Genomic DNA, 26074 nt, shown 5'->3' on the forward strand with positions numbered 1-26074 from the left:
TGGGAATAATCTACATGCAGCTGATAGTTGACTTTTTTTTTGTGATAATGCTTTGGGCACTGGGTGAAGCCTCATGAAACATTAGTAAAGATAATTGAAGAAAGAAAAAGTGAGAAAATCCATATTCTCAAAAGAGAAGTAGAAAGACAAAGGGTGTTTAAAGGAGCTTTGTGTATCAAATATATATGTATACTTACTGTTTTCAATCTTCTTGGATACAAAGTAGAAGGCATTTGTTTGAACTTCTTCAAGCCATGTCTTCACGTTTTAATATCCCAGTGTGCCTTGCTAGCTGGTCTCCTTTAATGAGATGTAGGCTTCATTTTAGGTGCTTTGCTCTAGAACTCCCTAATCTCTTCTATTTTTTTTCCTCTTCTGTCTTAAGAAAGCTAAAGAGGTTTTAACAGACCATTAGGCAGCGCTGACTCCAGGAATTCATAATTTCCTAAGAGCACAATGCAGTTCGTTCCTGGTGGTTTCATACCATCAGCTGAAACACACATTTCTTTCCTTGCCCCTAAAATGAATTGTGGTGGAGAAGTAGAAATTAACATAGAAAAATCTGGGTTTCTCCTGTTAATACTCTCCTTATTCCTTACTACTAAAGGCAGCTGTACCAGATTCTCATTTATACACAGCTACACTATGAAGCAAGAATTCCTGAAGAAATCTACTCTACATGTTAAGCTATGGAAGTAGGTGTATTCTTTTCTTAAATAAAGTCAGTAGGGATTGGGTCTTTTTTGGATTTAAACTGGGTTTGTAAGAACTTTTGAACAGTATCATTGTAATGCCAAAGCCAATTAGTCATTAATAAAAGGATATAAAAAAGTGGGAACACATTTATACCATTATTGGTAGGTTGGAGGGTTGAGGGTCACTTTCCCTCCCTTTGGTGGGAGGGGGAGAGCCATACTATCAACTGTCACCCACTTCCCCTTAAGACCTAGTCCAGTAGAAGCAGCAGACACCCAGCGTCCATGTGTCCTCAGGAGGCAAGCAGTCCCGGGATGTGTCTCCAGGAGATGACCCTTTCCTTGCAGGGGTTTACGCCAGCCCTATCTGGCCTCTGCCTCTCCTGACTGCTGGTGCTCCCTCAGGAGTCCACGGCGATAGTGAAAGCACCCTGTTTGGTTGGGGTCACTTCAGCGTCAGAATTTATCAAGAGCCAAGGGCTTAACCCTACTTCTTAGAGGGAGGGAGTTCTATAAAGCCAATACTTGGTAAAAGTGGCTGAGGAAGTACTCCATCTTGGGGGCCAGTACAAGAACTGACCATGGGGATTCCCACAGCCTCCTGAGCTTCACTGGGAAATTAGCAGTTCCTTTTTCTGGGTAAGTGCAGTCTTATGATCCCTGACTCCTATCCCTTTGGAGGCAACCCATCCCTCGCCTGTCACTCGCAACTCATGCTTTTTACTTCATCTTCTTAATTGAGATTTTTATTTAGAGTCCTCTCACTACCCTCTAAACCTATGGTGTCCATTTTTGAAATTGAGAAGTGTTTCATAACCGAGGGAACCCCAAATCCTAGTGTTAACGGCGGGAATTTATATTTTTCCTTGTAGGGATTCTGTCCACATTTGGAAATGGGTATGTCCTTTATATGTCTTCTAGACGAAAGAAGAAGCTGAGACCTGCGGAAATAATGACTATCAATTTAGCAATCTGTGATCTGGGGATTTCAGGTAACACAACCGTTTCTTCTTTGGGGGTTTGAGCTGTGCCCCATTCTCAAGTCCTCACAGGCCCAGAGATCACCCCTCCCCCATCTCCTTTTGCTTCCTCCCTTCACACATCATCTTTACAGAGCTTGTGGTAAGTCAACAGAGTGTGATCAGGCTAAACAGATCATCCATTTAACATTTATTGAGTCCTTTCTGTGTGCTGAGCACGTTAGGTGCAAGGAATACAATTTGGAATAATGCACGATACCTTCTAAGGCTACACCTCAGAGTGTACCAGCTAAATGATTTAGAAGACAGAAACTTACAGATCATGGTTTTGAGCTCTTTTATACCCCTGCTGCCCTTTGGGAAATCTGTTAAACACCAAGGGAGGAGGTCTTAAAGCTTCAGTATGAATGGGTGCCTGGGTGGCTCAGTTGATTGGGCGTCCGGCTTCAGCTCAGGTCATAATCTCGCAGTCCATGGGTTCGGGCCGCACGTTGGGCTCTGTGCTGACAGCTGAGAGCCTGAAGCCTGCTTCGGATTCTGTGTCTCCCTCTTTCTCTACCCCTCTCCCACTCGCACTCTCTCTCAAAAAATAAATAAACATAAAAAAAAAAACAAAAAAACACCAAAGCTTCAGTGATGGGTGAAGAAGTCTGAGAAGCGTGCCTGGGTGGCTCAGTCGATTAAGCAGCCAACTCTTGATTTCGGCTCAGATCATGACCTCATGGTTCATGGGTTCAAGCCCCCATCAGGCTCTGTGCTCACTGCACGGAGCCTGCTTCAGATCCTCTGTCTCCTTCTTTCCAGCTCTCTTCCACTTGCCCTCACTCTTTCTCTCTCTCGCTCTCTCAAAAATAAATAAATGTTAAAAATTAAAAAAAAAAAACAAACAATCTTGAGATGGTCTGAGAGGTGAGTACAGGAAGAGGGGAGGGCTGTCTTGCTGATATATTGAAATGTGGCTTCAGGACTGATTGATAGTGTAGGAAGCTTCCAGTTCAGTTGTTCTGGAAATTGGAAATTGGCTGCACAAAAAAGTCACTTGGGGAACTTAAACAAACAAAAAACAAAAGCAAAACCCAAAAACAACAAGAAAAAAACAAACAACAACAACAAAGCACACACAGAAAAATCCCCCTTAAAACCTCACAGCTGGGTTTCATACCCAGAATGTTTATTTACTTGATTGAGAATGTTACCTGGGCATCAGGATATTTAAAATTGGTATTACCAGGTAAGTTAATGTGTGGCCCAAATTGGAAACCACTGGTTTATTTGTTGCTTCTTTGGATCCTCTGATAACCCAGCCAAGGAGGAATTGGAATAAAATTTCTCTTTAACTGTAATTCACTTTTATAAATATAAATGGTTTTGGATAAGTAGCCTCCCTTTGCTTTCATATATAAAGTTCAAGGGTTGCCTAGATACACTCAAATATGCCTTTGGATCCCAAATTCTGCTGATTGGAGTATGGTCTTAAGTTACTAGAATTGGGGAAACTGAGTTCAAACAGCACACATCAACTCCTCTTTCCACTGGAAACTTTTCAGCAATTTCCCACCTCAAACATCCCTATTAAAATGTTTTCTGATACTTGGTTCTTCCTTGTTATCAGTGGATTTTTCTGCGGCTGCCAGTCTCCAAAAACAAGGCTCAATAATAAGCCTCTACTGTTGAGTCACTGTTTATCACCAGATGTGCTACCCCTGAGATTTTGCATGGCCTTCCTTACTTGGGAAGACTTTACTCAGTGTGGACAGGCTTAAATACCAGGAGCTCTTATTGGAAATGCACGTGCACATTAAGAGAAGCGTATTACATCATACCCCATGGGTGAAAATCTCCAAGACCAACCCTGGCAATTTGCAAAGCTGAAAAATGGCTGCCATTTTAGCAATGGCCACACGATGGCGGTGTCACAACATAAATGATAGCTTTCCCGGTCAACTCCTCCCTGCTCACCCCCAACCGGTTTGTCCCTGGTGTTGAACATAAAATGTTCAAATGAAACCCGCCATTTCATCCACATCCCTCACCAGAGAATACTACCAGGTTCATGTTTAAGGCCGAATTAGACTAAACTTGAATAAAAAGGTCCTTAATTGGTCTGATACATTGAAAATGCTTCCCACCAAGCAAACCTGCTCTACAATTGCACAAACCACCTCATTATTCTGCATATGTCTTCAGAGTAATTCACCAAGAAAACATTTTCTTCCATGTGCTTTTGCTGATGAGCCCAGATCATTTTTCAACTTCTGAGTATCTCTAACACATTTCCCATTCCAGTAAACCTTAACAATATTTGCCTGTTTTATTTATTTTTTCCTGGCCCACTGTATTCCCTTATAAGCACCTTGAAGTGCATACTAGAGACCAGGTATATTTCATCTATGTAACTAAGATGGCTCACAATTGTGCATATGAAGTAGAATCACCTGGGAAGCTAAAAGAACAAAAACTATATTGAAGTATATTGATGCCTGAGCTTGTTCCACATAAATTAAATCAGACTTTCTGGGGGTTGGCATCCTGGACATTGATTATTTAAAGTAAAACAGGGGCACCTGGGTGGCTCAGTTGTTTAAGCGTTGGACCCGGGCTCATGACCTTGCTGTTCGTGAGTTCCAGCCCAGCATCAGGCTCTGTACTAACAGCTCAGAGCCTGGAGCCTGTTTCAGATTCTGTGTCTCCCTCTCTCTCTTCCCCTCCCCTGCTCATTCTTTGTCTCTCTGTCTCTCTCTGTCAAAAAGAAACATTAAAAAAAATAAAAAATAAATAAAGTAAAACAAAAGGAAGCAAAGCAAGACAAAACAACTCCCCCAGTGATTTTAGTGTGCAGCCAGAATGCAACCATTTTATTAAGTGGAGAAGGGAGAGGCATTCTAGATGACATTCCGAAGGTTTACCAAAGGCTCTACTCCAGAAGGAAGCTTAAAATAGTCCCAGGCCCAACAGATACTAATTTCACTCCATCCGAGTCACCTTCACTTGTCTTTTGCAGCCTTTAGCACCCACCCAGCTGACACTTACCTTAAGCGTTCAGTTCGTGTCTCCTCTGCCTGGAACATTTCCCCTCTAGATACTTGCTTGAGTTCTCTAGCAGTGATTTAGACATCTTCCTAAATGTCATGTGCTCAGAGAGGTCTTCCCCGATCCCCTTATGTGAAACAATTTCTATCTATCTCCTTCCGTTTCATTTTTCCTCACAGCACTAATGACTAACGATCATTCCATCGTGTCGTATCTTATATTACAAATTATGTATTTCTCTTCTCTGCCCTCCCTATTATAAAACGTATTTGTCTGTCTTGACCTCCACTTTGTCCTCTAGCACCTTGCTCTGAGATTGTTACATAAGAGACACTGAATAATTATTTGCTGAATGAGAACCAGTTCTTTTACACTCAGTATCCTCACTGACAAGAGGGCAAGACCACTGGGATTGAAAGCTCTGAAATGGGGGTGTAAGTCTAGCACGATGGAGCTGTCACGACCACTAGAGGAGATGTGTGTCTCACTCACAGAGGCACTCGAGAAACACGTGTTAACTGGCTCCACTCTCAAGAACTCGGTGTACCTCTGTCTACTGAAGAAGGGTCACACCTGGGAGGGGATAGGACGGGGCTGGCACCCGTGACTAGGGGTTCCTCGGTTTTCCTGGTGCAGAAAGGTTAGAGAACCTCATGATAGAATAGATCAGATGGAGGTTTTAGAGAGCTTCCTCATCACTATTCCCTCTGGGAGCGTGAAGATTGAATGTGATAGCTGAATACAAAGGGTGCAAAAAATAGAAGAATGTTTTCTAGAATGTAAAAAACACAAAAACACTAATGGAGGCTGAAGGAATAAATAGTTTAAATCCTGGAAGTCTGGGTCTGGTTGTAAACCAAGGGAACCTACCATCGACTAAAATAGCTGTATCTCTTGTCTGAATAGACTAACTCAACAGGGAGTTGAGGCAGGTGGGTAATTTTAACTGGAGGGAACATCCCTTGACAAATTGCTTGGCCCTCTAGTTGTAGGCAAACCGTTCACCATCATCTCTTGCTTCTGTCACCGCTGGGTGTTTGGCTGGATTGGCTGCCGCTGGTATGGATGGGCTGGATTTTTCTTTGGCTGTGGAAGTCTTATCACCATGACTGCTGTCAGCCTGGATCGATACCTGAAAATCTGCTATTTATCTTATGGTAAGTACGAAGGTTTCTTGTTCCCTGATAGACAAAACTAGTGGACTGTCTGACTGTACCTATTGTACCAATAGGCCATGAACAGAGATTGCTAATAACCTAAGAGACCAAGGGTATTTCTATTTATAGCTCATTTTGTTCTAACATATGTTTAAAGACTTGAACCTGTGTCCATGTAGGTTTCTCTTAATTCTACTTTTATAGGAAATTCTGGTGTGTGGCTACAATGCTTTTGGAAAGTATCATTTCCTTGTGTAAAGTGTGTAAGCTTTGCTGTGCAAACAAAGAAATAAAATGCATTGAAAGGATGTTAGTTCCGAGATGGTTTAGTTGGTTCCCCACATGGTAAGTGTAATTATTAGAAAGATGTTTCTGATCCTCATTGAGGACTCAGGCTCCCCATGATTTCAGAGATAAGGAATTCCAAAGAGTCCGAGTCCAAGTTAGAGAGCTGTGCTGCCATGGGGGCAAGAAAGGGCACGTGCAGAAATGTCATTCAACGTCCTTTTTGTAGTCTTGTAGGTAGAAAGATGAGGGAAGAGCCCGTCATAAAAAATTTTTCAGGGACTAAAGTTTTCTTTTGTTTTGTTTTTGTTTTTGCTTTTGTTTTTAATAATTAGAGCATTCAACATGCTAAAAATACATTTTTATTGCTTTTGCTTCCTGGGTTTCTGCGAACTTATTGAACCCAAAAGAGAAGCATTTGGGCCCTCACGTTTAATATTGAGAATGAGGCACAACCAGGGAATAATACTGGCTCCCTCTGGATAAAACTGCTCTGTGTGTTAATCTGTCAACCGTCTCATTGACGTTGCGACCATGGAGTCGGAGGATGGCCTGGAGCCTGAGGGGGGAAAGATCAAGTCAACTTGATGCTTTCAGTGTGGTAGAATTTTCCTTTATATTTTAAGAGTTTATAGTCCCAAACTCCAAGGAAACCGTTCAGAGGGAGGGTAAGGTCATGGACCATCATCTTCACGACCTAGCACTTTTTTGGTGTTGTTTTTATTTTTTTATTTTTTTATTTTTAATGTTTTTTTTTTCAACATTTTTTATTTATTTTTGGGACAGAGAGAGACAGAGCATGAACGGGGGAGGGGCAGAGAGAGAGGGAGACACAGAATCAGAAACAGGCTCCAGGCTCCGAGCCATCAGCCCAGAGCCTGACGCGGGGCTCGAACTCACGGACCGCGAGATCGTGACCTGGCTGAAGTCGGACGCTTAACCGACTGCGCCACCCAGGCGCCCCTGGTGTTGTTTTTAAATTTGCATCTCTTTTTCTAAACAGATTAAAACTTCCACTAGAAACAACTTAAATCAGAATTTCCAATGATATAAAAAAATATTCGATTGTATATATACTGGATGACTTCAGAGTCAAATTCTTTCTATAAACTTATTTTTGGTTATTTCAAATAAATTTTAAATATACTTATAGATTTTATAGATGAGAAGGCAGAATCTCCACTTCTTGGGGATATTTAAGAAATTCTACACCTTGATGTCTCTGCTTTTTAAATATTTTCTTGGATGTAGGCGTGGTGTCAATGAAAGAGATGATCCTGCCCACCCCCAGAATAATTGCAGGGCATCTCTCCATATGGGAACTGTATATATTTTTCCAGCTTCTTTTAAGATTGAACCTCAATAGAATGGTTTCACCATTTGCTTTGACTCATGCTTAAGCCCTCTACACAGTGTCTTAAAATGTTGGAATTAGAAGACCGCTTGGGAACATGTAAACCTTTCTCCCATTAATGTGATAAACTGTTTTAAGGCATCCCTGACAGACAGCCACTTGGCCTCTTCTTGAATAATTCCAGTGACCAGTGACGGGGAGCTTACTACTGCACAAGGCAGCCCATTCTCTGATTGGTCTGCTCTCATTGTTACAATGTTATTCCTTATATTGAGACAAAACTGCCTCCCAGTAACCTCCACCCATTGGTCCTAGTTCTGACTTCTGGAGCAACACAGAACCAATCTACTAATCTACTCCCTCCTGTACTTGACAGCCTTTCACCATACTCGAATGTAAGTATCCAACACCTCGCCAAGTAACCCTAACCATAAATGCTTATACGTATGCCTATGCACATCCCCCTAAATATATGTGGTTATCCGTGCCAGTGTTTTACCCATTATAATGGACAAGCAAGAGCTGACATAAATGTGGCTACCTGATCCTTACCTCTATCTGGTTGGGCTTGAGAAATTTGCATTTTGTGATAAAAAAATGCCATGTGTTTGAGAAAAATAGAGACAATAGAATACAGATACAAACAATCTGTTATACTTCTTGCGAGAGCTGAGGCAAACACAAGACTGAAAAATCATGCTACTGTAGTCCTTTGTAGTTTGCAAATCAGGCCTGGCATTGTTTCATCGAACTCTTATCAAAACCTGTCAGCAATGTACGTCTTATTTACTCTGTTTTACTGCTAAGAACATGGGTGTCTAGAAAGGTTACATGAAAAGGGTCAAGTCCTAGAAACGAGAATTAGGCCGTACTGACTTCCCTAACCACGTGGCACTGAGCAGAGGCAGGCTGGAGTCTGTGATGAAGAGATCATTTGGCTTTTGTTGAATGTCTTCCGATATTTCTTCTCTGCTACTCCAAACCAAGGCAGTGAGGATTCCCTTCTCCAGCCCTTTCTCTTTGAGGTGATAAATGGGGTGTGAAGGTAATTTTCCCAGTAGGCTGCAGCACTTAGATCAGGCTACCCTGTCTTTGGTGGGTGTGTTGAACTTTGGAAAATGATCACTAGTGTTCTACAGCGTTTTTTTTTTTTTTTTAGATGACTACACTGTTTCTTCTTCTTGGAATTCTCTTTTGGTTGATGGAAACTATTCCTGAAAAACCTAGAGGTTAATTTTGTTTTCCTGAAAATATTTCCACAGAACTACTCTTTCTTTTTTTTTTTTTTTTTTTTTTTAACGTTTTTTATTTATTTTTGGGACAGAGAGAGACAGAGCATGAACGGGGGAGGGGCAGAGAGAGAGGGAGACACAGAATCGGAAACAGGCTCCAGGCTCCGAGCCATCAGCCCAGAGCCTGACGCGGGGCTCGAACTCACGGACCGCGAGATCGTGACCTGGCTGAAGTCGGACGCTTAACCGACTGCGCCACCCAGGCGCCCCGGAACTACTCTTTCTTTTTAAAAAATTTTTAATGTATATTTATTTTGAGTGCACGCACGTGCGAGAGAGAGAGAGAGAGACAAAGAGACAGAGCACAAGTAGAAGAGGGGCAGAGAGAGAGGGAGACACAGAATCTGAAGCAGGCTCCAGGCTCTGAGCTTGTCAGCACAGAGCCCTACGTGAGGCTCAAACCCATGAACCATGAGATCATGACCTGAGCTGAAGTCAGAGGCTTAACCAACTGAGTCACCTTTAATGTTTATTTGTTTGAGAGAGAGAGAGAGAGAGAGAGCGCCAGTTGGGGAAGGGCAGAGAGAAAAGGAGAGAGAGAATCCCAAGGAGGCCCTGTGCTGCCAGCATAGAGCCTGATACAGGGCTCAATCTCATGACCGTGAGATCACAATCTGAGCTGAATGCTTAACTGACTGAGCCACCCAGGCACCACTCCACCCCAATTACTTTTGCAGAACATGATACAATCTAACTAAATCCTCTACCTCTCTTGCCATGGCTGTGTGAGCATGACTGCTGTGTTAGTAACGTTCGAAGGTTCAAAATCTGCTCCTGTGAAGCAGGGTCAGTCACTTTAAGGTCACAGGCAGTAATGGTGGTGGCCCACCGACCCCCACCAACAAGTGCTTATGAGGACAAATGAGATGAGAGACATGGAAGATTTTAGGGAGAAAGGTATTTAAAGGCACAAACAATGTGTTACCATTTCCACCTTTCCCAAAGGACTCTATCTTGGATGAACCATTGATACATGGTTTTTGGCGCTTGGTCCTTCTGGTCTACCAATGGGCCTTATATTGGATAGGATCTCAAAGGTCATTCTAGATGCTTTCTTAAGATCCTTCCTTCATCGTCTTCGGCACCCTCTCATCTTTCTACTGCCCCTCCTTCCTCAGCTTTTGTCCCTTCCCCTCCCAAGGCTCCCGTGTGCCTATGGAAACCTTCCCTGTGAAAGCACTTCTAGTTTTATTTGCGTGGAAAAAGGCCCATGCTCTGGAACTTTTCTCCCTTCACTCCACTCTCCCTCAGAGCTCAGTTATCTGACCACTTCTCCCAGAATCCAATGGAATAACTCTTTGGATGTGGAATTTGACATATCGAGGGGAGGTATTTGGGTACAGGGCAGATTACATCCCGGTAACGCTTTTCTTCTACCTCCAGGGGTTTGGCTGAAAAGAAAGCACGCCTACATCTGCCTGGCAGTCATCTGGGCCTATGCTTCCTTCTGGACCACCATGCCCTTGGTAGGTCTAGGGGACTACGCGCCTGAGCCCTTCGGAACCTCATGCACCCTGGACTGGTGGCTGGCCCAGGCCTCCGTGGGCGGCCAGATTTTCATCCTGAACATCCTCTTCTTCTGCCTGTTGCTCCCAACGGCTGTGATTGTGTTCTCCTATGTGAAGATCATTGCCAAGGTTAAGTCCTCCTCCAAAGAAGTAGCTCATTTCGACAGTCGGATACATAGCAGCCATGTGCTGGAAATGAAACTGACCAAGGTAACTACAGTAACAGTTTACAGAGGTGTTTTGTAATCAATTAAAATATCGTAGGGCAAAGAGGATAGGGGATGCTAGGGACTGGGGAGAACTTAGAGTCCCTATTCTTTACATACTGCTCAACTTTGCTATTATTTATCTAAACCTTTGTAGTGTTTCTTTTTCTTGTTTCTGTCTCTCATTTACACACACACACACACCCAAACACATCTGATATTTACTTAATTTGTATGGTGGATCTACTGGGAGCTTATTCTCTCTATTGAATAAGATACTCTTGGTTCTCAAAAATTATTCAAGTCATAATAAGAATAAGTTTTAAGCATCATGAGATGCCTCAGAGTATTTATAGTTTTGTACGGATGTTGGTGGGTGTGAAGGACATTCTGTCACCTCGCATTATTTACCATGTCTGCTGTCCTATGGGAAGCTTATCTTAATGCAATATAATTCCTGCAGGGTTGAGTTTCTTGGTAAATGCTAACGTCAAGGGTTGACAGCTGTTTAGGCATTGTAGTGTAAGGAATGGAACACACAGTTTGAAAACAGACTGGGTTTTCATTCCATGACCAACACCTGTGAAGTTTGTGACCCAGAGCTAGACACTGAAATTCTTTGAATCTCTGTTTCCTCACTTGGGCAACAAGAATAGTACCATTGATCTCATTGGATTGTGGTGGAGATTCAACGAGATAAAGCAGGTTATTCTGTCATTTGGTGCATAGAAGGTATTGAAGAAGCCGCAGTTCCTTTATTCTCTTGTAATTTTAAAGAATTCTGGGAAAGTATGAGGCAGTGGTCTTTCCACTTTCATCCTGTCTTACCTTTACGTTGAAAATATCTTTTCTGCACACACGTCAATATAAATGACACGCAGCTAACACCGTCAAACTGTATATTTGACACTAGGACATGCTAATTTCCATTTTACTTTTAAAGATGCAGAAATAAATGAAGATTAAGGTTCTAACCATTCCTTTTGGTCCCAACCAATCATATTACTGATATCCCACTTTCACGTGTCCTCACAACCTACTTGGGGACCACTTGTCTCGGGACCTATAGTAACAGTTCCCTCTAGACCCGGGGTCGCTTCTAATAAGTCAGGGCCTTGGTTCTAGTAATATTCCTCTCTTCACACTGCAGATGTTTCGAGATGGTGCAAGGGTGTCTTGGTTGCAAAGTGTGAGCTAGAGATTCTTCATGGTTCTGGCTGACTTTTCCTTCCTGAGCTCCACCTGCTGAATAAAGACAAGCTCCGAGGGAAGTTTTCATCACTGGAAATCTATGCTCATAATCTAATCATAGAGTAATTCTATTGGGATGAAAATGCAGAATCAGGAGTCATAATCTACTTCTCTCTTATAATTGGTTGCAAAATGGAAAGAAATGTTTCCATAAAATCCAGGATCAGGAATTCAGTTCTTCATTTCTAGCTCTCCTTTTTGCTCTTATCTGTGATTAAAACACACACACACACACACACACACACACACACAAATTAATCCAAATAAATTAATCCAAGTTAATTTCGGATTACATTTAATCCAAACCCTACTCAGGACCAAGTACTGTTTTCGGGACACAGTAAATACAACAATAATAAAAATTTCTCTTCTCAGTGCTTTATGAAAATACGCCCAGAGAAACATCGTAACATCCGTCACACTCGTAGGTGGATTTGAGTTCACCTTGCAGCCCCGTTATTTGGCATAGCAGAAAGCTGCTCAGTTGTCATCTGACTTCCTCTCACTTCTTGCCACCCTCTAATGATATCGGCTTCGAGGCATTTTGATGGTCTTGATCAGTGAGTCCAGATCCTGATTCCCATGGGGTTCTTCTCCAGTTTCTCTGAGTCTGTTGTTATTCATCATCTGGTCTCTGGTTAATGGAATTGCCTAACTCCACCCACAGCCAACTTTTATAAATACCCTGGCATCTTGTTCTTTGTGTATTCTGGCGGGTGGGCAATTTGGTGAATGATTCTGAAAATCATTATGCATAGGAGGTGAAACTCAGCACACACCATTTAATGTGGGTTGTGGTCATCATTCTCCTTGACCTGGACTGGACTGTATAGATCAAGTATGCAGGCTTACTCAGCCCAGATCAACCAGAGAGATATTAAATGAAAAGTGTAGGCATATATATGTATGATTTTATTTTATACGCATCTTCTTCTAACATACACTAAGTGGCATTATATTACATATAATGTCTATATTGTATATGTTATATATTATCCAATATGTCTGCATCTCATTTGTATATATAAAACTTATATTAAAATAGCCTGAATATAACATGCTTCTAATTACTTACACTTAAACACAAAAAATGTAAATCAAAATTCAACCCACATTGATAAACATAGCTTTCTATTTTGGCATCTTCTGTGCTAAATTTGAAATGTTTTCAATTACTAGTTAATTTTGATCTTGATTTTTTTTTCTACTGAGTAAAAATAAGTAAAAACAACCTCATACTGGGCCTTTTCATCGTCTGAGAAAGCTTTTCCTCCATTCAACTACCTCTTAGGACTGAGCAGTTTGCTCATTCAGGTGGTGCTTCTGATCTTTTAGAAAAGCCTGGTCTGAAAGCTTACTACTTAAAGCCCACTTCCTTGGATTCTGGGGTCAAAATCATTTACTTTTCTGGGGGCTCTAATTATTTCCAGCTGGGTTATTATCTGGGCCTGCATTTTGCCAGGCTGGTCTTATCAACCTAGAAATTGACATTCCATTTACAAATATCTCTGTAGTTTGTAGTTTTCCTCTAATTATTTTTTTAAAAATGATGCTTTTGCCAGCCTTTTCTGGTAGGCTGAGATTTCACAAGAGTGCAAACAGAGGTGTGCAAAAAAAGCCCAAGAAATAAAACAAACAAACAAACAAAAGCTCTTTATATTTCTATGACTCAGTATAATCTCATTTTCGTGCCTACATTTGACTTTGTAACGCAAACTTAATATTAGACAATCAGGATAAGTTCAGTTGCTTTGGGGTTTTCCTCCTTCTCCCAGGGCTATGTATAAATTCCAGGGAGATTTTCAGAATTCTGTAGTGTCAATGGGTGTGGGGGGGGGGGGGGGCTCTTGGTCTGGTTGTTCATTTATTGACCCTGGTATTGCTGAGATATTTAGGTTTCTTTCTGGTCTCAGTCATCAGCCGTCATGGGTCACTTTGCTTGTTCCAGTTAGAAGGTCTCTTTAGGCTCGTCAGCAATTCTAGTTACTTCCCTGTCCTTTGACTGCAACTCATCATGTGTATTTTGGGAGCTTGGCTGGGACCCTGGGAAGTTTCCTGCCCTGGGACCCTGGGACCCTGGGACTCTGGGAAGGACCCTGGGAAGATATCCCTAAATGCATTAAGGGTCTTTTGCTCCCCCAACACCAACCCTGGCCCCTTGTGTGTAGTTCAGTGGAGTCCCTCAGGACAATTTCTCAAGGTCAGTTACTAGCTCCTCGGCGGTCCCTTCACCTTCGAGCTGTAGGCCTTTTACCCACTCTTGGGTGGGAAACCTGTAACCACGTGCATGCCTCTAAAATTGTTCCCATTCAGTAAGACTGATGCTTCCAGGCCTGCAAGTTTCTGGCTGTGGATGCTCGATGTCATTTTTCGCACATCCGAATCCCCTTTCTCTCAAGTATTTTCTCTCCTGTAAGTTTCAAATTTCTATTTTAAAACTCACAAGCTGAGAAATGAATGTTTTACTTCTTTGGATATTTCTGCTTGAAAAAATCTTCACACAATGCACTGAACACTCTTGCTTCTGCTTTAATGAGGGGGGTGGTGGAGTAACAGGAAGAAAATACCAGAAGCACAGACTCATTTTTCCAAATATTATTATGTGGTATGGATTAGTACTTCATATTTATTCATTTAACACATGTAGATCATCTATAAGTTCCAGGTCTATAATTAGTATCTAGATCCTTTGGGATCTGGATTTCTGCTCATTTCCCTTATTTCCACCAAAACGCCTTCCTGATCACCCCTGGCTAGTTGAAGTCCCTCTGTAATGGGCCATAGGAGCACTTGGAACATTCGCTTTATTGAATCCCACGCTGGTCCCTCTTCTTTGCTAGTAGGTAGGTGAGCGCAAGTGCTACGCGCCCTGTGTGCTTCTGAGCCTCACTGCCTAGGGCCTCCTAGATGCTTAATCATGATCATGATAATGAATACATAATTGAATAAACTAAGTTCATCTAATTACCTTGATGAGCGGTAAGTGGTCCCTTGACCCCTGGCTGGAGATCCTTCGTCCCTTTCATAACTGAGAGGCATTTTGTTTTGCTTTGTTCTTTCACCCTGAAGTCTTTTTAAAAATCACAAATGTAAATCTCTGCTTTCCTCAAATGATTATCTCTCTTTTATTGCACATGGAGTGTTATTTATCATGGAGGGGTCATAGAGAGCCCCCCCCTCCCCCCGGGGAGGCTTCTGGGTCAGTTTGTGGGAAAGTGGAACGGCATTGCTTTTTATTTTTTAAACCGATTAATTCATTTCCTCTGGTTCTTCATAAGTGCTCTTAGTTTAAACGTCACTTCTCAGAAGAGCATTGCCCGAATTGAATTCAAATCTTCCTATTACAACGTGTCACTGCTGTCTTTACATTTTCTTCTTAGAGCTGGTTCTGGCTTATAATTAATTTATGATTGCATATTTATTTTTGTGATTATTTGCTCAATGTCTGGTTTTAACATTAGTCATTAGTTGTTACTGTGGAGTAACAACTGTATCATTTTGTTCGCTTTGTGTCCCCAGGACATAGCACAATGCCTCAAATATATACATATATATATATATATATATATATATATATATACACACACACACAATTATATATATATTATATAATAATGTCATATTATATAACCAATCATATAATTGATTATAGTATATTAATGTAAGTTAAATATAAATAAATATGAATAAAGATGTATACATAAATATATGTTAAAAATATATATTTGTTGAAGGAAAGAATTGCAATTAGGAATCAATCCCAGTTTTGCCTGTGGCCCACTTTAGGGTCTCAGTGAGCTGATATTTGTTATTTATTTTGGCTGCCAGTGGCTGAACCCCTTTCCATGTTTGGAATGTCTGTGTTAAGGAACTTCCAACATTTTGAGTCTTGCTGGGGGGTGGAGGGGAGGAACAATATGTCTGAGCAAAGGATGACTCCTAATTTAAAAGATACAGAAGGACCAGTCATGAATTTTCCCAGATTCCCTTGCAGCTGGAGTATAGCCATAACCCTAGGCTCCAGCCAGTCTGTCTCAGGAGCCAGTGTCACCAGCGAAGGGGCAGGGAGATGTCCCCTGGGGGCATGGCTGCAGCAGCAGTGGTTTCTGCATCAGGGCCAGCTCAGGCCATCCGTTTTGGGTGTCATTTCTGTGTGGTTGGCCTCAGTCCTATGTCCAGCATTCCCAGTGACACTCTGTCCTAATCAGCCCATTCCTTTTCTGTCTCCTTTGGCCACAGTCAAGTTCTGTTACTTGCAACTCAGAATCTTAACTGATTCACCTCGGAAAAACCACTTCACCTGGCTGGGCTTCGGTTTTCTCATCTGCGAGAGAAGGTGGGAGAGGGGAGTTAAATGCTATCTAAGTTACCTTCTAAGACTCTCAGGTTGTATCAAAACGGGTAGATTGGTGGATTAAGCACCCATGGCGATCACTCTTATTGCTAAAACCACTTTACCTCTCCACCTCAGTACGTTTTCCCTCTGAGTAGCGGTTTCCTCACCTTAAGGGCTTGGTTTATCTGTAATAACCAGTGAAGTCTCCCTTGTTTTGCAGAACCAGATATTGAGAGTTCTTCAAGCCAGCCGCTGCCTCATTGGGGAATGTTGTGTTCAGTTTTAGACCAAAACCCCAAAACACAGATGTACAGAGCGATATGACCTAATTTACATCCTCTCCTTTCAATCTCAGCTTTTGCTTTATAGAATACTGGTATTTTAAGATTTGAGAAAGTTGCAGCTGGGAAGTGCAGAACACTCCTCCTTCTTGTATGTCTTTTTTTTTTTTTTAATACAAATTAATATTTTCTACTTGGATCACAACCAGGGCTCACATGATGGTGGACACATCAAAGCTGTCAGAATTCTTTTCTTTCTAAGTGCATGAAGAAGGGCCTTGGATGGTCGGCCTTAGTTGTCCTTCTATCGATTAAAGAGAAGGGAGGAAGAAACTCAAATGAGACATGCTTAGGGTTGTTGAATTCCTCTATTTCTTCAAAGGTGGCGTGCAAGCTATCACCACCCTTATTTTTGTACCTGTCAGGAGCTGAGGTTCCAGTGAAGGTAGGTCATGTTAAGTTTATCACCTTCCTTCCTCCTTGCCATTGGTGGTGTCGCTCAATGGCAGGCTGCTTGCGTGTGGGGGGTGGTAGCCGCGTACCTGGCATTGACTCTTGCATTATCACATCTTTTATTTATTTATTTTTTAAACTTTATTTATTTTGAGAAAGGCAGGAAGTGAGCAGGGGAGGGGCAGAGAGAGAGACAGGGAGAGAGACAGTCCTAAGCAGGCTCCACGCTAGGCATGGAGACCGACATGGGGCTTGAACTCACGAACGGTGAGATCAGGACCTGAGCCAAAACCAAGAGTCAGACGCTTAACCAATTGAGCCACCCGGGTGCCCCAACCATCCATTTCATTGTTCAAGGTAGTACACAGATTCAAAATGAGAAGCCTCACTCATATCTGGGCAAAGGAGCCTGGTGGAAGGAACTGAAAGGGCATTCTCAGAGAACCCGGGGTTCTGTCTCGCTCACACTATGGAGCCAAACACAGTTGGAATCCAAACCTGAGTACTTCTCCATCTGTGATATTTGCACTTTTGCACGCTGCCTCAGCACAGAGAGGGCAGGACATCCCTTTTTGGAAACCATATCTGCTGGACTGGTGAAGATGAATTGGACCCACAGATAGAGCCTTACGTAACTTGGCGAATTTACTTTCAATTCCACTGTTCTATTATTGCTTTAATTGATCGATTCGCTAGAATCAATCAATTATGGACAGTACTGCTTCTGGGACACTTCAATTAATGCCCTTGAATTTAGCTGGAACATACAGATATCCCTTTGTCCTCTGCAGCAAGGTATGTTTAAAGTGAACTGGGTTGCAGATGTGTGATTTTTTTTTTTTTTTTGTAGAAGCAGAACACATATTCTGTGAATTTCCTCCCACAAAAATTGCCTAATTTAAGAACTGAAGTTTTACTGTTTTCCAGTAAACCACAAGGCAGTAATAAAAGTGAAGCGATTAAAAAATAAACAACTTAGAAAAAGCTGACAGGTACAGGTGTCTGTGTTAGATCTGGTTTAAGGACACCTGGAAAAGAAAATTTGGAAAATGGAAATGAGGATACACTCAGAAATGAGGAAAGCAAGGAACAGGCTGATGAAAAATTAAACACGTTCCATGTTGAGTAGAAAGCACTGGGAAAATGAATGTAACATGCGAGATTTCTGTAGGGTGTATCTTAAAATGCCTTTAATATTTAATGTTTTAATGTTTAATATTTTGTGGAGTAGATTTTAACATGAGAAGATGGTAAAAAATGAATGTGGCTTCTGTTAACTTTGTATTCACTTCAAACATATAAGTAACATTCTGCAGTGCTTTTCCATCTAGGCTTTTATCCCTCTCTCTGCTTTAAACCTGATTTCTAGTCATTCAATTTAAAGCACTTAGCTTAATTCTAATCAGAAAAGCCACGATGATGCATTTGCTCTGTGTTTAAAAACCACAGTACAGTTAATTCTCCTATGTTCTTTTAAAAAGGATAACGTAATGCTAATGTTTGAAGTCCTTTGTCTTTCCATTGCACACTCTCATAAAAGTAGAAGATACATAAAATGCAGAAAACATTATGGACTGAGTGCCAATCTATTTTTTGTCAATGACTTTGATGGCAACCCAGAATGCAGCCTTTGCAATACTGTGAAATCATCATGTGAGTCACCAAAGGATAAAGGCAAGAGCTATGTTAAGTTCCCAGACATCTGCTAAAGCAAGTGTTATTTATACAGTTATTGTTTATTTGGGGATTTAGAAAAAGGCCCTCACTTTGAGCCCTGTGGCATCCTTTCTATTTACAAATGAAGTCACACAGGCCAGACCAAACCGAATACAGTTTCTCCTGGGGAACCCTCTTCAGAGAGGTGGGAAAGCAAGCAGCGGGATTGCATGTGTGATCTGGGGCTGGTGGATAATTGTTAAGCACGGGCAAGTATTTTGGATCAGGACCCTAAAGGAAGGCTGCGGGACCCCAACACAGGGCTCAGGACTTGAAGGAGGTCCGCGCTCACTTCATTCATCGCTATGAGATTTAGACTCTATTTGTAAAATGGAACGAAATGAATGTAACTGATGTGTGTCTCAGCGGCAGTTCATTTTTAGAGATGAGCCTTGAACTTCTTGGGTGGAATTTTATAACGTGAGACTTCCAGTAGGTGTTTCAGACTTCTTTCTTGACACGGCCCACAAATATGGGGGTCTCAGGGCAAACACCCTGCTGCTGGCTGTTCGGAGGTCAAGTAGGGGTAGGACCATTCCCTGCATATAATAGCTCTGTTCTCATGCGTATTGAAATGCACATGTGCTCAAATGACTTTGTTATAAAACAAAACAAAACTTATCCGGTTCTAAAACAAAAAAGCATGCACGAATGTGCTCAAATGACTTTGTTATAAAACAAAACAAAACTTATCCGGTTCTAAAACAAAAAAGCATGCACGAATATTGTTGCTTTAACTATTACTAATAAAGCATTTTGTGTCTCATTCTTCATCCTTGATCCACTACGCTAGCTTGTCATGACCTTCATACCGGAAGCTGTTATTTTCCTTCTTGAATAAGAGGATGGGGGTGAGGGGCGCCTGGGTGGCTCAGTCCGCTAAGCGTCCGACTTGTCTCAGGTCATGATCTCACCGTTGGTGAGTTTGAGCCCCATGACGGGCTCTGTGCTGACAGCTCCGAACCTGGAGCCTGCTTTGGATTCTGTGTTTCCCTCTCTCTGTTCCTCCCCAGCTCACACTCCCTCTCTCTCAAAAATGAATAAACATTAAAAAAAAAAAATTAAAAAAAAAAAAAGAGGGTGGGGAAAGAGGTGGTGATGCCTGCCTTGGATAGTTCCATCTTTTCATCTTCTCTGGGTTTTGGGGAACTCAAGGATAAAGGAAGCTCCACTTTTCCTACAAAGCCCTTATAAAATCACAAAGATGGGTCTGATCATGCTCTTTCTGGCCATGTACTCATCCCTGTTCTTGCTATGGTGGCCAGGGGCCTGCAGGCCTCTGCTCGAGCTTGGGTCACGTGAAGCCAGCTCCATGCGACAGGGGTAGAAGGGATACAGGCAATGCTGAAGTAGAAGGTATATGAGGCAGAGGAATATAAACAAAACCAGACGTCCACTGCACAGCCCTAACGTGAATATTGTTTCATGATTTCTCCTACAGAAAAAAATACTCTGGTAGATAATAGTGTAAAGAGACTTCGAGGTTCGTGCACTCTGTCTCAATTAGGACGTGAAGTGGCTCCTGTTTAAAATGGACACCAAAGCTCGGACCTCATTTGCCAGTGTTAGTACTCGAAGCGAGAGCCCTTCTATTTCTTATTTACACTGCAGCCTAGACAAACTGTTACAAGTGGAAACTCTGTGTGGCCAGGGATGGTGTCTGCTTTGCTCATTGCTTTATCCCCAGCACAGAACATGCGGGAATACTCACCCTTGTTGATTCAACGAATGAGCAATGAGTTTTCTACCTCCTATTTCTTCCTGCCCCAGTTCATTTAGCAGAGGTCAATCTTCCATTCGTTAAGTCTCCTGCTCAAAAACCTACTAGTGCCTCAAAGCACATGGAATGAAGTGCACGCTTGTTAATATGCTCCACAAGCCCCTGAATATACGCATGTTGTCTCTCTCTCCAGGCTCATCTCATGTGCCAAAGTGAATTGCTTGCTAGTTTCTGTACAAACCTCACACATACCCGTGCCTTTGCTCACACTGATCGTACTGCTATTCCTTTATTTTAACTTACCAACATGCAGGTTATATGCCACGTCTCCTGCGGAACTGTTCTGAACTTGCCCTGTGCCGTGCAGTTTGGTCCTACTCCGGGCTGGCACTTGAATCCTACTCTGCCGTGTACTGCCGTGGTTTGTATTCCAGAGGGATACAGCCAGGCACTAAGGTGTACTAGTGTCCCCGTTAGCGCTTGGCATTGTGTCTGACACAAGGCACTTGCTAAAAAGGGGTTGTTGAATTCAAGTGAGATAATCCATAGGGTCAGGCAGTTACAGGGCACTAATCAGGGCTACGTCAGTAGGGGGGCTGGGTTGCAGATGGTGAGAGACTAGTGAGAGCGTTTTAAAACCCTGTCTCTAATTATTCTTTGATCTGAAACTTTAGAGGCTCCCCAGGTAATTATAATTTTGTGAGAGAGAAAAGTCCTTTCTGGAAAAGTCTTGCTTAATGCAATTGTGTCACTTTGGTTAAAGCTTGGCGATTCTGTTTTACTTTATATCTAGTGAATTTCCACTCTCTGAGCCTCACACTTGAGAAAATGAGCCAAAAGAAGGAACACTTGATAGAAATCTCTGAAGAAGATTCATATTAAAATTTCCAGCAAGAGCAGAGTTTCTGTTTCCTGAGGCAAATGAGTGATTTCAAATTTCTTCAAGGTGAACGTATTGTCCGTGTACCTCTGTGAAAATACGTTGATGGGACATATTTTCCATCAACGTGGGTTGAGAAGTCTTGGAAATTTCAGGAGCACTGATGTCTTCTTAGCATGAGTTCATGCCCAATGTAAAATTGGACAGCGTTTATAGGGTTAAACTTTGGGTCTCTTGGTACATTCCAATTCTGGAGTAGAGATTGGATAGGCTGTGGTAAATGGGATAAGGCATTGTAATAACTTCTTCTGGCTGAACATCTCTGAAGTCCATCTGAAATGTCTCTCCTATGGGCGAGATAAGTGAAAAAGGTAATAGACTTTCTTGGGTGTAATTGGGCTGCCGCTCCTCCTCCCACCCTTCATTTCCACCCAGTGTTTTGACTCTGTTCTGTTACTTGCCCTCGCCAGGTGGCGATGCTGATTTGCGCTGGCTTCCTGATCGCCTGGATTCCTTACGCGGTGGTCTCTGTGTGGTCAGCTTTCGGAAGGCCAGACTCCATCCCCATCCAACTGTCTGTGGTGCCAACCCTACTTGCAAAATCAGCAGCAATGTACAACCCCATCATTTACCAGGTCATCGATTACAAATTTGCCTGTTGCCAAACTGGTGGTTTGAAAGCAACCAAGAAGAAATCCTTGGAAGACTTCAGGTAAAATTTTGGAAGCTGGGAATGAATGATGCTGTTTCACAATCCTATGGGATTCAAGCCACTCCGATATGCTATCTTCTTAGGCTTAGAGCTCATCACTTAGGAGTAGTGTAATGAGGACTGTATTTTTCTGTTCATCAAAATTCCTGAAATCAAGCCATCAGATATGTAGGGTTGAATGTCATGGGTAGAGGATACCAAACAGATGCTCTATTTGAGCAACCACCATTCATCCCTCTTCCTTATCTAGGACCAAATCCATTTTACCCCAAGAGTACAGTTCCACATGGCAATGATCCAAAATTAAGTTCTCACAACAGAACAGATTCTCCTGTTTGAGATGTTTCTGCCATTAGCTAAGAGTTCTAGGATTTGGGCGGGCAAAGGAAGGAGAGAAGGGAGGTGACATATTCTGCTCTCTGTTCAGGTTCTTCGTGTTATTCCCGCAAGAGCCCCATGTTGTCCCTTCTCTTTGTCAGACAAGGAGATGGAGGTAAGGTAAAACAAGTAAGGTTAAGGTCAAGCGAGCTGCCTGTGTTTACGCAGCCAGCAAGTAGCAGAGCAGAGGTTTCAATTCGGGTCCCCTGGGTTTCAAAACAGTCTACACTGTTTCCGCTACAAAATGAACAGATGAGTTTGGGGATCCAGCACCATAGTTCCCAAAGGCTCCATGTGAGTAAAGAGTTGAGAGTGATGTGTGGACTTTGCGTCCAGTTAGGGCCAGTCTTAGTAGAGTGTAGATCAGGCACCTGAATGCATGGTCTGAGGTGAGGGGTGTTGAGAAGGAATGGGTTCTCTGATTTCCATTAATTCTTACTCACTGGATGTGTGGTTGTTTCCCAATACTATTTTCCTGTATCGAATAGGAAACAGAAGAGGGAAGAAAGGTAGAACTAGCTTTGAGAAGATACGGGTCTTTATCTTGTTCTCTCAGTGTGCTGGAGCAAAGTGGTTACGTTTTTGACCTTTAACGTCCTCGCCATGCAGGGTACAGATCAAATGAAAAAAAAAAAAAAAGGCACAAAGAAACAGTATTGTCATTGTTGCTGGTACAGGGGAAGAAATACACAATTTGGAAGTAGAAGATTAGTGTTTGGTTCATTTTTCTGTATCCGGGCAAATGAACTACTTATAACTTAAAATTGTGACGAGCTGCTTGTAACAGCCATCATTTGAAACTGTAGGAATTACACCAAATGCATGTTTGGAAAGGGCTAGGTGACAACTGTTCGTGGTTTTTGTTTTGTCTTGTTTTTCTTTCACGTTGTTGGTGGTTCATGCCTTTTCTGTGGAATTGGATAAACTCAAATGCTAAAATGCATCTATTTCGGCAGTAACAGCACTTTTCCCTTATCAACTATTTTTTTTTTAATTTTTTTTTTCAACGTTTTTTATTTATTTTTGGGACAGAGAGAGACAGAGCATGAACGGGGGAGGGGCAGAGAGAGAGGGAGACACAGAATCGGAAACAGGCTCCAGGCTCCGAGCCATCAGCCCAGAGCCTGACGCGGGGCTCGAACTCATGGACCGCGAGATCGTGACCTGGCTGAAGTCGGACGCTTAACCGACTGCGCCACCCAGGCGCCCCTCCCTTATCAACTATTAATACTTTATTATGAATGCAGGTTAGAGAGAGTGTTCTTCATAGAGCAGTTGCAGGAGAAAATAATGGGCATTTCTTCCTCTGAAAGAGATGGGACTTTGACAGGAATGGCTGAAGGCAGATTGCACCTACCTCATAATCTTGCCTCGGACTGAGTCTGTGTTCTGTGCCTTAGCTCTTCAGGGTAGGCAGCACATAAATACTCAATTGCGCAATAATGAAAAGAGAGAAATTTATGAGGAAGGCAGTGACTCGGGGCCTCAGACCTTCAGAAAAGCCAGCCAGCCAAGAGTCAGTTCAGTTCACCTGCTCCTGTTAGCTGTTGCTATGAAATACAACAGTTGGTTGGCTGAAGGACAAGTGCTGTTTTCTTACTCCGGGGTCTCAGCTTTCAGTGGAAAAAGCAGGCGGTAGCGCTAAAAAACCCTTGGGTTTTAAAGTTTGGAACATCTTTAGAAAAGGAATGCAGAAGCGGTGTGAGGAGTCGCCGATTTTTAGAAGGCTCTCTTCAGAGAAGAACTTTCCAAAGAAGCGAAAAAGCAAACATTTTGTCGTCGTTGCTCTTGTTATTAAAAAACTAAGAAAGTGGGTAACATAGATGCTTATAGAATGAGACGAAGTGGTAAGAAGCCAGTCCAGAGTGGTTAATGCTCTGCCAGAACAGTTTAAATTGAATTTAAACTAGATTAATTGATATCCTTGTTTTTTTTTTCCTTTTCTGAGCTCTGGAATGAATTTGCTTATAATGGGACACCCTCTTGGGAAATATTTTGCATTCAAATAAGAAAGCTAATGTGTTGAATATGAGCTTGTGGAAATAAATTTTGAGTGTTTTTTACAGTTCATTTAAAGTTAACTAATTCCCCCCGCTGAATTGAGTCCTCTTGAGATTTTGGTAGAAGCTGATGAACTAAAGCATGGCCAAGAGCCCTTTTTGACAGGCTGTCTGTTATTCATCTCATCTGGGTATCCAGATGAGGTCTCCTGTATTTCGCAAACAGTGCTTTTCTGCCCTGTTTGTGTATTGGAGACACCTGGGGAACGTGGAAAAAACTAATGCTCCCTGGAAAGAGATTTGGCTTCCACTGGTCTGGATTGGACCTTCATTAGTTTGTTTGATTAGTTAGCTCTCCCAGATGGTTCTCGTACCCAGCCATTGTTGAAAGCCGGTGACCCAGAGCCTGGAAAAGGAAAACATTAATAGTTCAGAAGCCTCTCACCCCACTTACACAGAGACCAATGAGGTCATCTACATCAGTGACAGGGAAACCAGACTTCAGGAGCTAGGCCAATCTTAGATGCAATAAAAACGTTCAAATGACACGGGGAATACATAGCAAAGGACCGAGGCATTTTACATTCCTAATAGTTTAGTAAAGATAAAGTATAAAAAAAGTACTAAATTCTGGCATTGCCGTTGTAATAAACCTTCCCTCACCACCTTAATTTGAATGCTGTCCTTCACTCTTTGTAGGTAAGATACAGGGCCCAACTGACTGGTTGGTAGGTAGGCGATGTAGTTTGTTCTAGGGACAGAAAACTCACTAGGCCACGCGGAATGTGCCATGAATAAGTGGTCTGGTTTTGGAAAGCTCCACTCAAGGGATTTCTTGACTTTGAATATTTAAAAAAATTTTCTAATGTTTATTTATTTTTGAGAGAGAGAGAGAGAGAGAGAGAGAGAGAGAGAGAGGGAGAGAATGATAGAGTGCAAGCAGGGGAGGGGCAGAGAGAGAGGGAGACACAGAAACAGAAGCAGGCTCCAGGCTCTGAGCTGCCAGCACAGAGCCAGATGTGGGGCTCAAACCCACAAACAGTGCGACCATGACCTGAGCCGAAGTCGGACGCTCACCCGACTGAGCCACCCAGGTGCCCTTTGGTTTTGAATATTTTAAAGTGATTTATTATTTGCCTTCTCTTTCTAGTTCAAGTCTTGTGTGTATAATCTTCATGATAGACAAGACTGACGTGTATACATAGTATGTGCATGTGTGTGCGTATATATATTAAGTTGTGTTTTTCTTCTCCTGTATCTAGGCTGCACACTGTAACCACAGTCAGGAAGTCTTCTGCTGTGCTGGAAGTCCATCAAGAGGTATGAAGATGGGCACGGCATCACTCATGGACATAATTATTCACTTATTTGCCTCTTCACTGCTGTTGATGTTTGATTGTGACTACACTTTTTTCTTTATATTATATTTTTATATTTTGTACGCTTTCCCTCTTTTTCCTTCAGCCAGGATTTGGTGGGGAATGCCAATGGCCAAGTGGAAATTAGATTGTAGGATACTATGTAAGGAATATTACCAGGATGAGCCTCCCTGGAATTTTTTTTTATTGTAATTTAAAACCTAATTGTCATGCCCCAAAGTATGAAGTCTGAGATACTGAGAAAAATGTTTAATTACTTTATTTATTAGCATGTTATTTCATTTCATTATGTCATCATTATTTCTTTTATTTTTTATTTTTTATTTTTTTTTTTTTTGGGACAGAGAGAGACAGAGCATGAACGGGGGAGGGGCAGAGAGAGAGGGAGACACAGAATCAGAAACAGGCTCCGAGCCATCAGCCCAGAGCCTGACGCGGGGCTCGAACTCACGGACCGCGAG

General features: G+C 42.2%; 1 protein-coding gene across 1 annotated transcript in view; it reads left to right on the forward strand.

Annotated features, from left to right (window-relative positions):
* Positions 1-25560, forward strand: part of OPN5 (opsin 5) — a 28035-nt gene extending 2475 nt beyond the window's left edge. The window contains exons 2-6 of the mRNA XM_058732602.1: positions 1568-1687; positions 5692-5862; positions 10177-10511; positions 21615-21856; positions 25497-25560. Of these exons, the coding sequence (XP_058588585.1) occupies positions 1568-1687; positions 5692-5862; positions 10177-10511; positions 21615-21856; positions 25497-25560 (932 nt within the window). The remainder of the gene's footprint in view (positions 1-1567; positions 1688-5691; positions 5863-10176; positions 10512-21614; positions 21857-25496) is intronic.
* The last annotated feature ends 514 nt before the right edge of the window (positions 25561-26074 follow it).

The sequence above is a fragment of the Neofelis nebulosa genome, chromosome 6 (assembly GCF_028018385.1).
Source record: "Neofelis nebulosa isolate mNeoNeb1 chromosome 6, mNeoNeb1.pri, whole genome shotgun sequence".
Taxonomy (NCBI): Eukaryota; Metazoa; Chordata; class Mammalia; order Carnivora; family Felidae; genus Neofelis; species Neofelis nebulosa.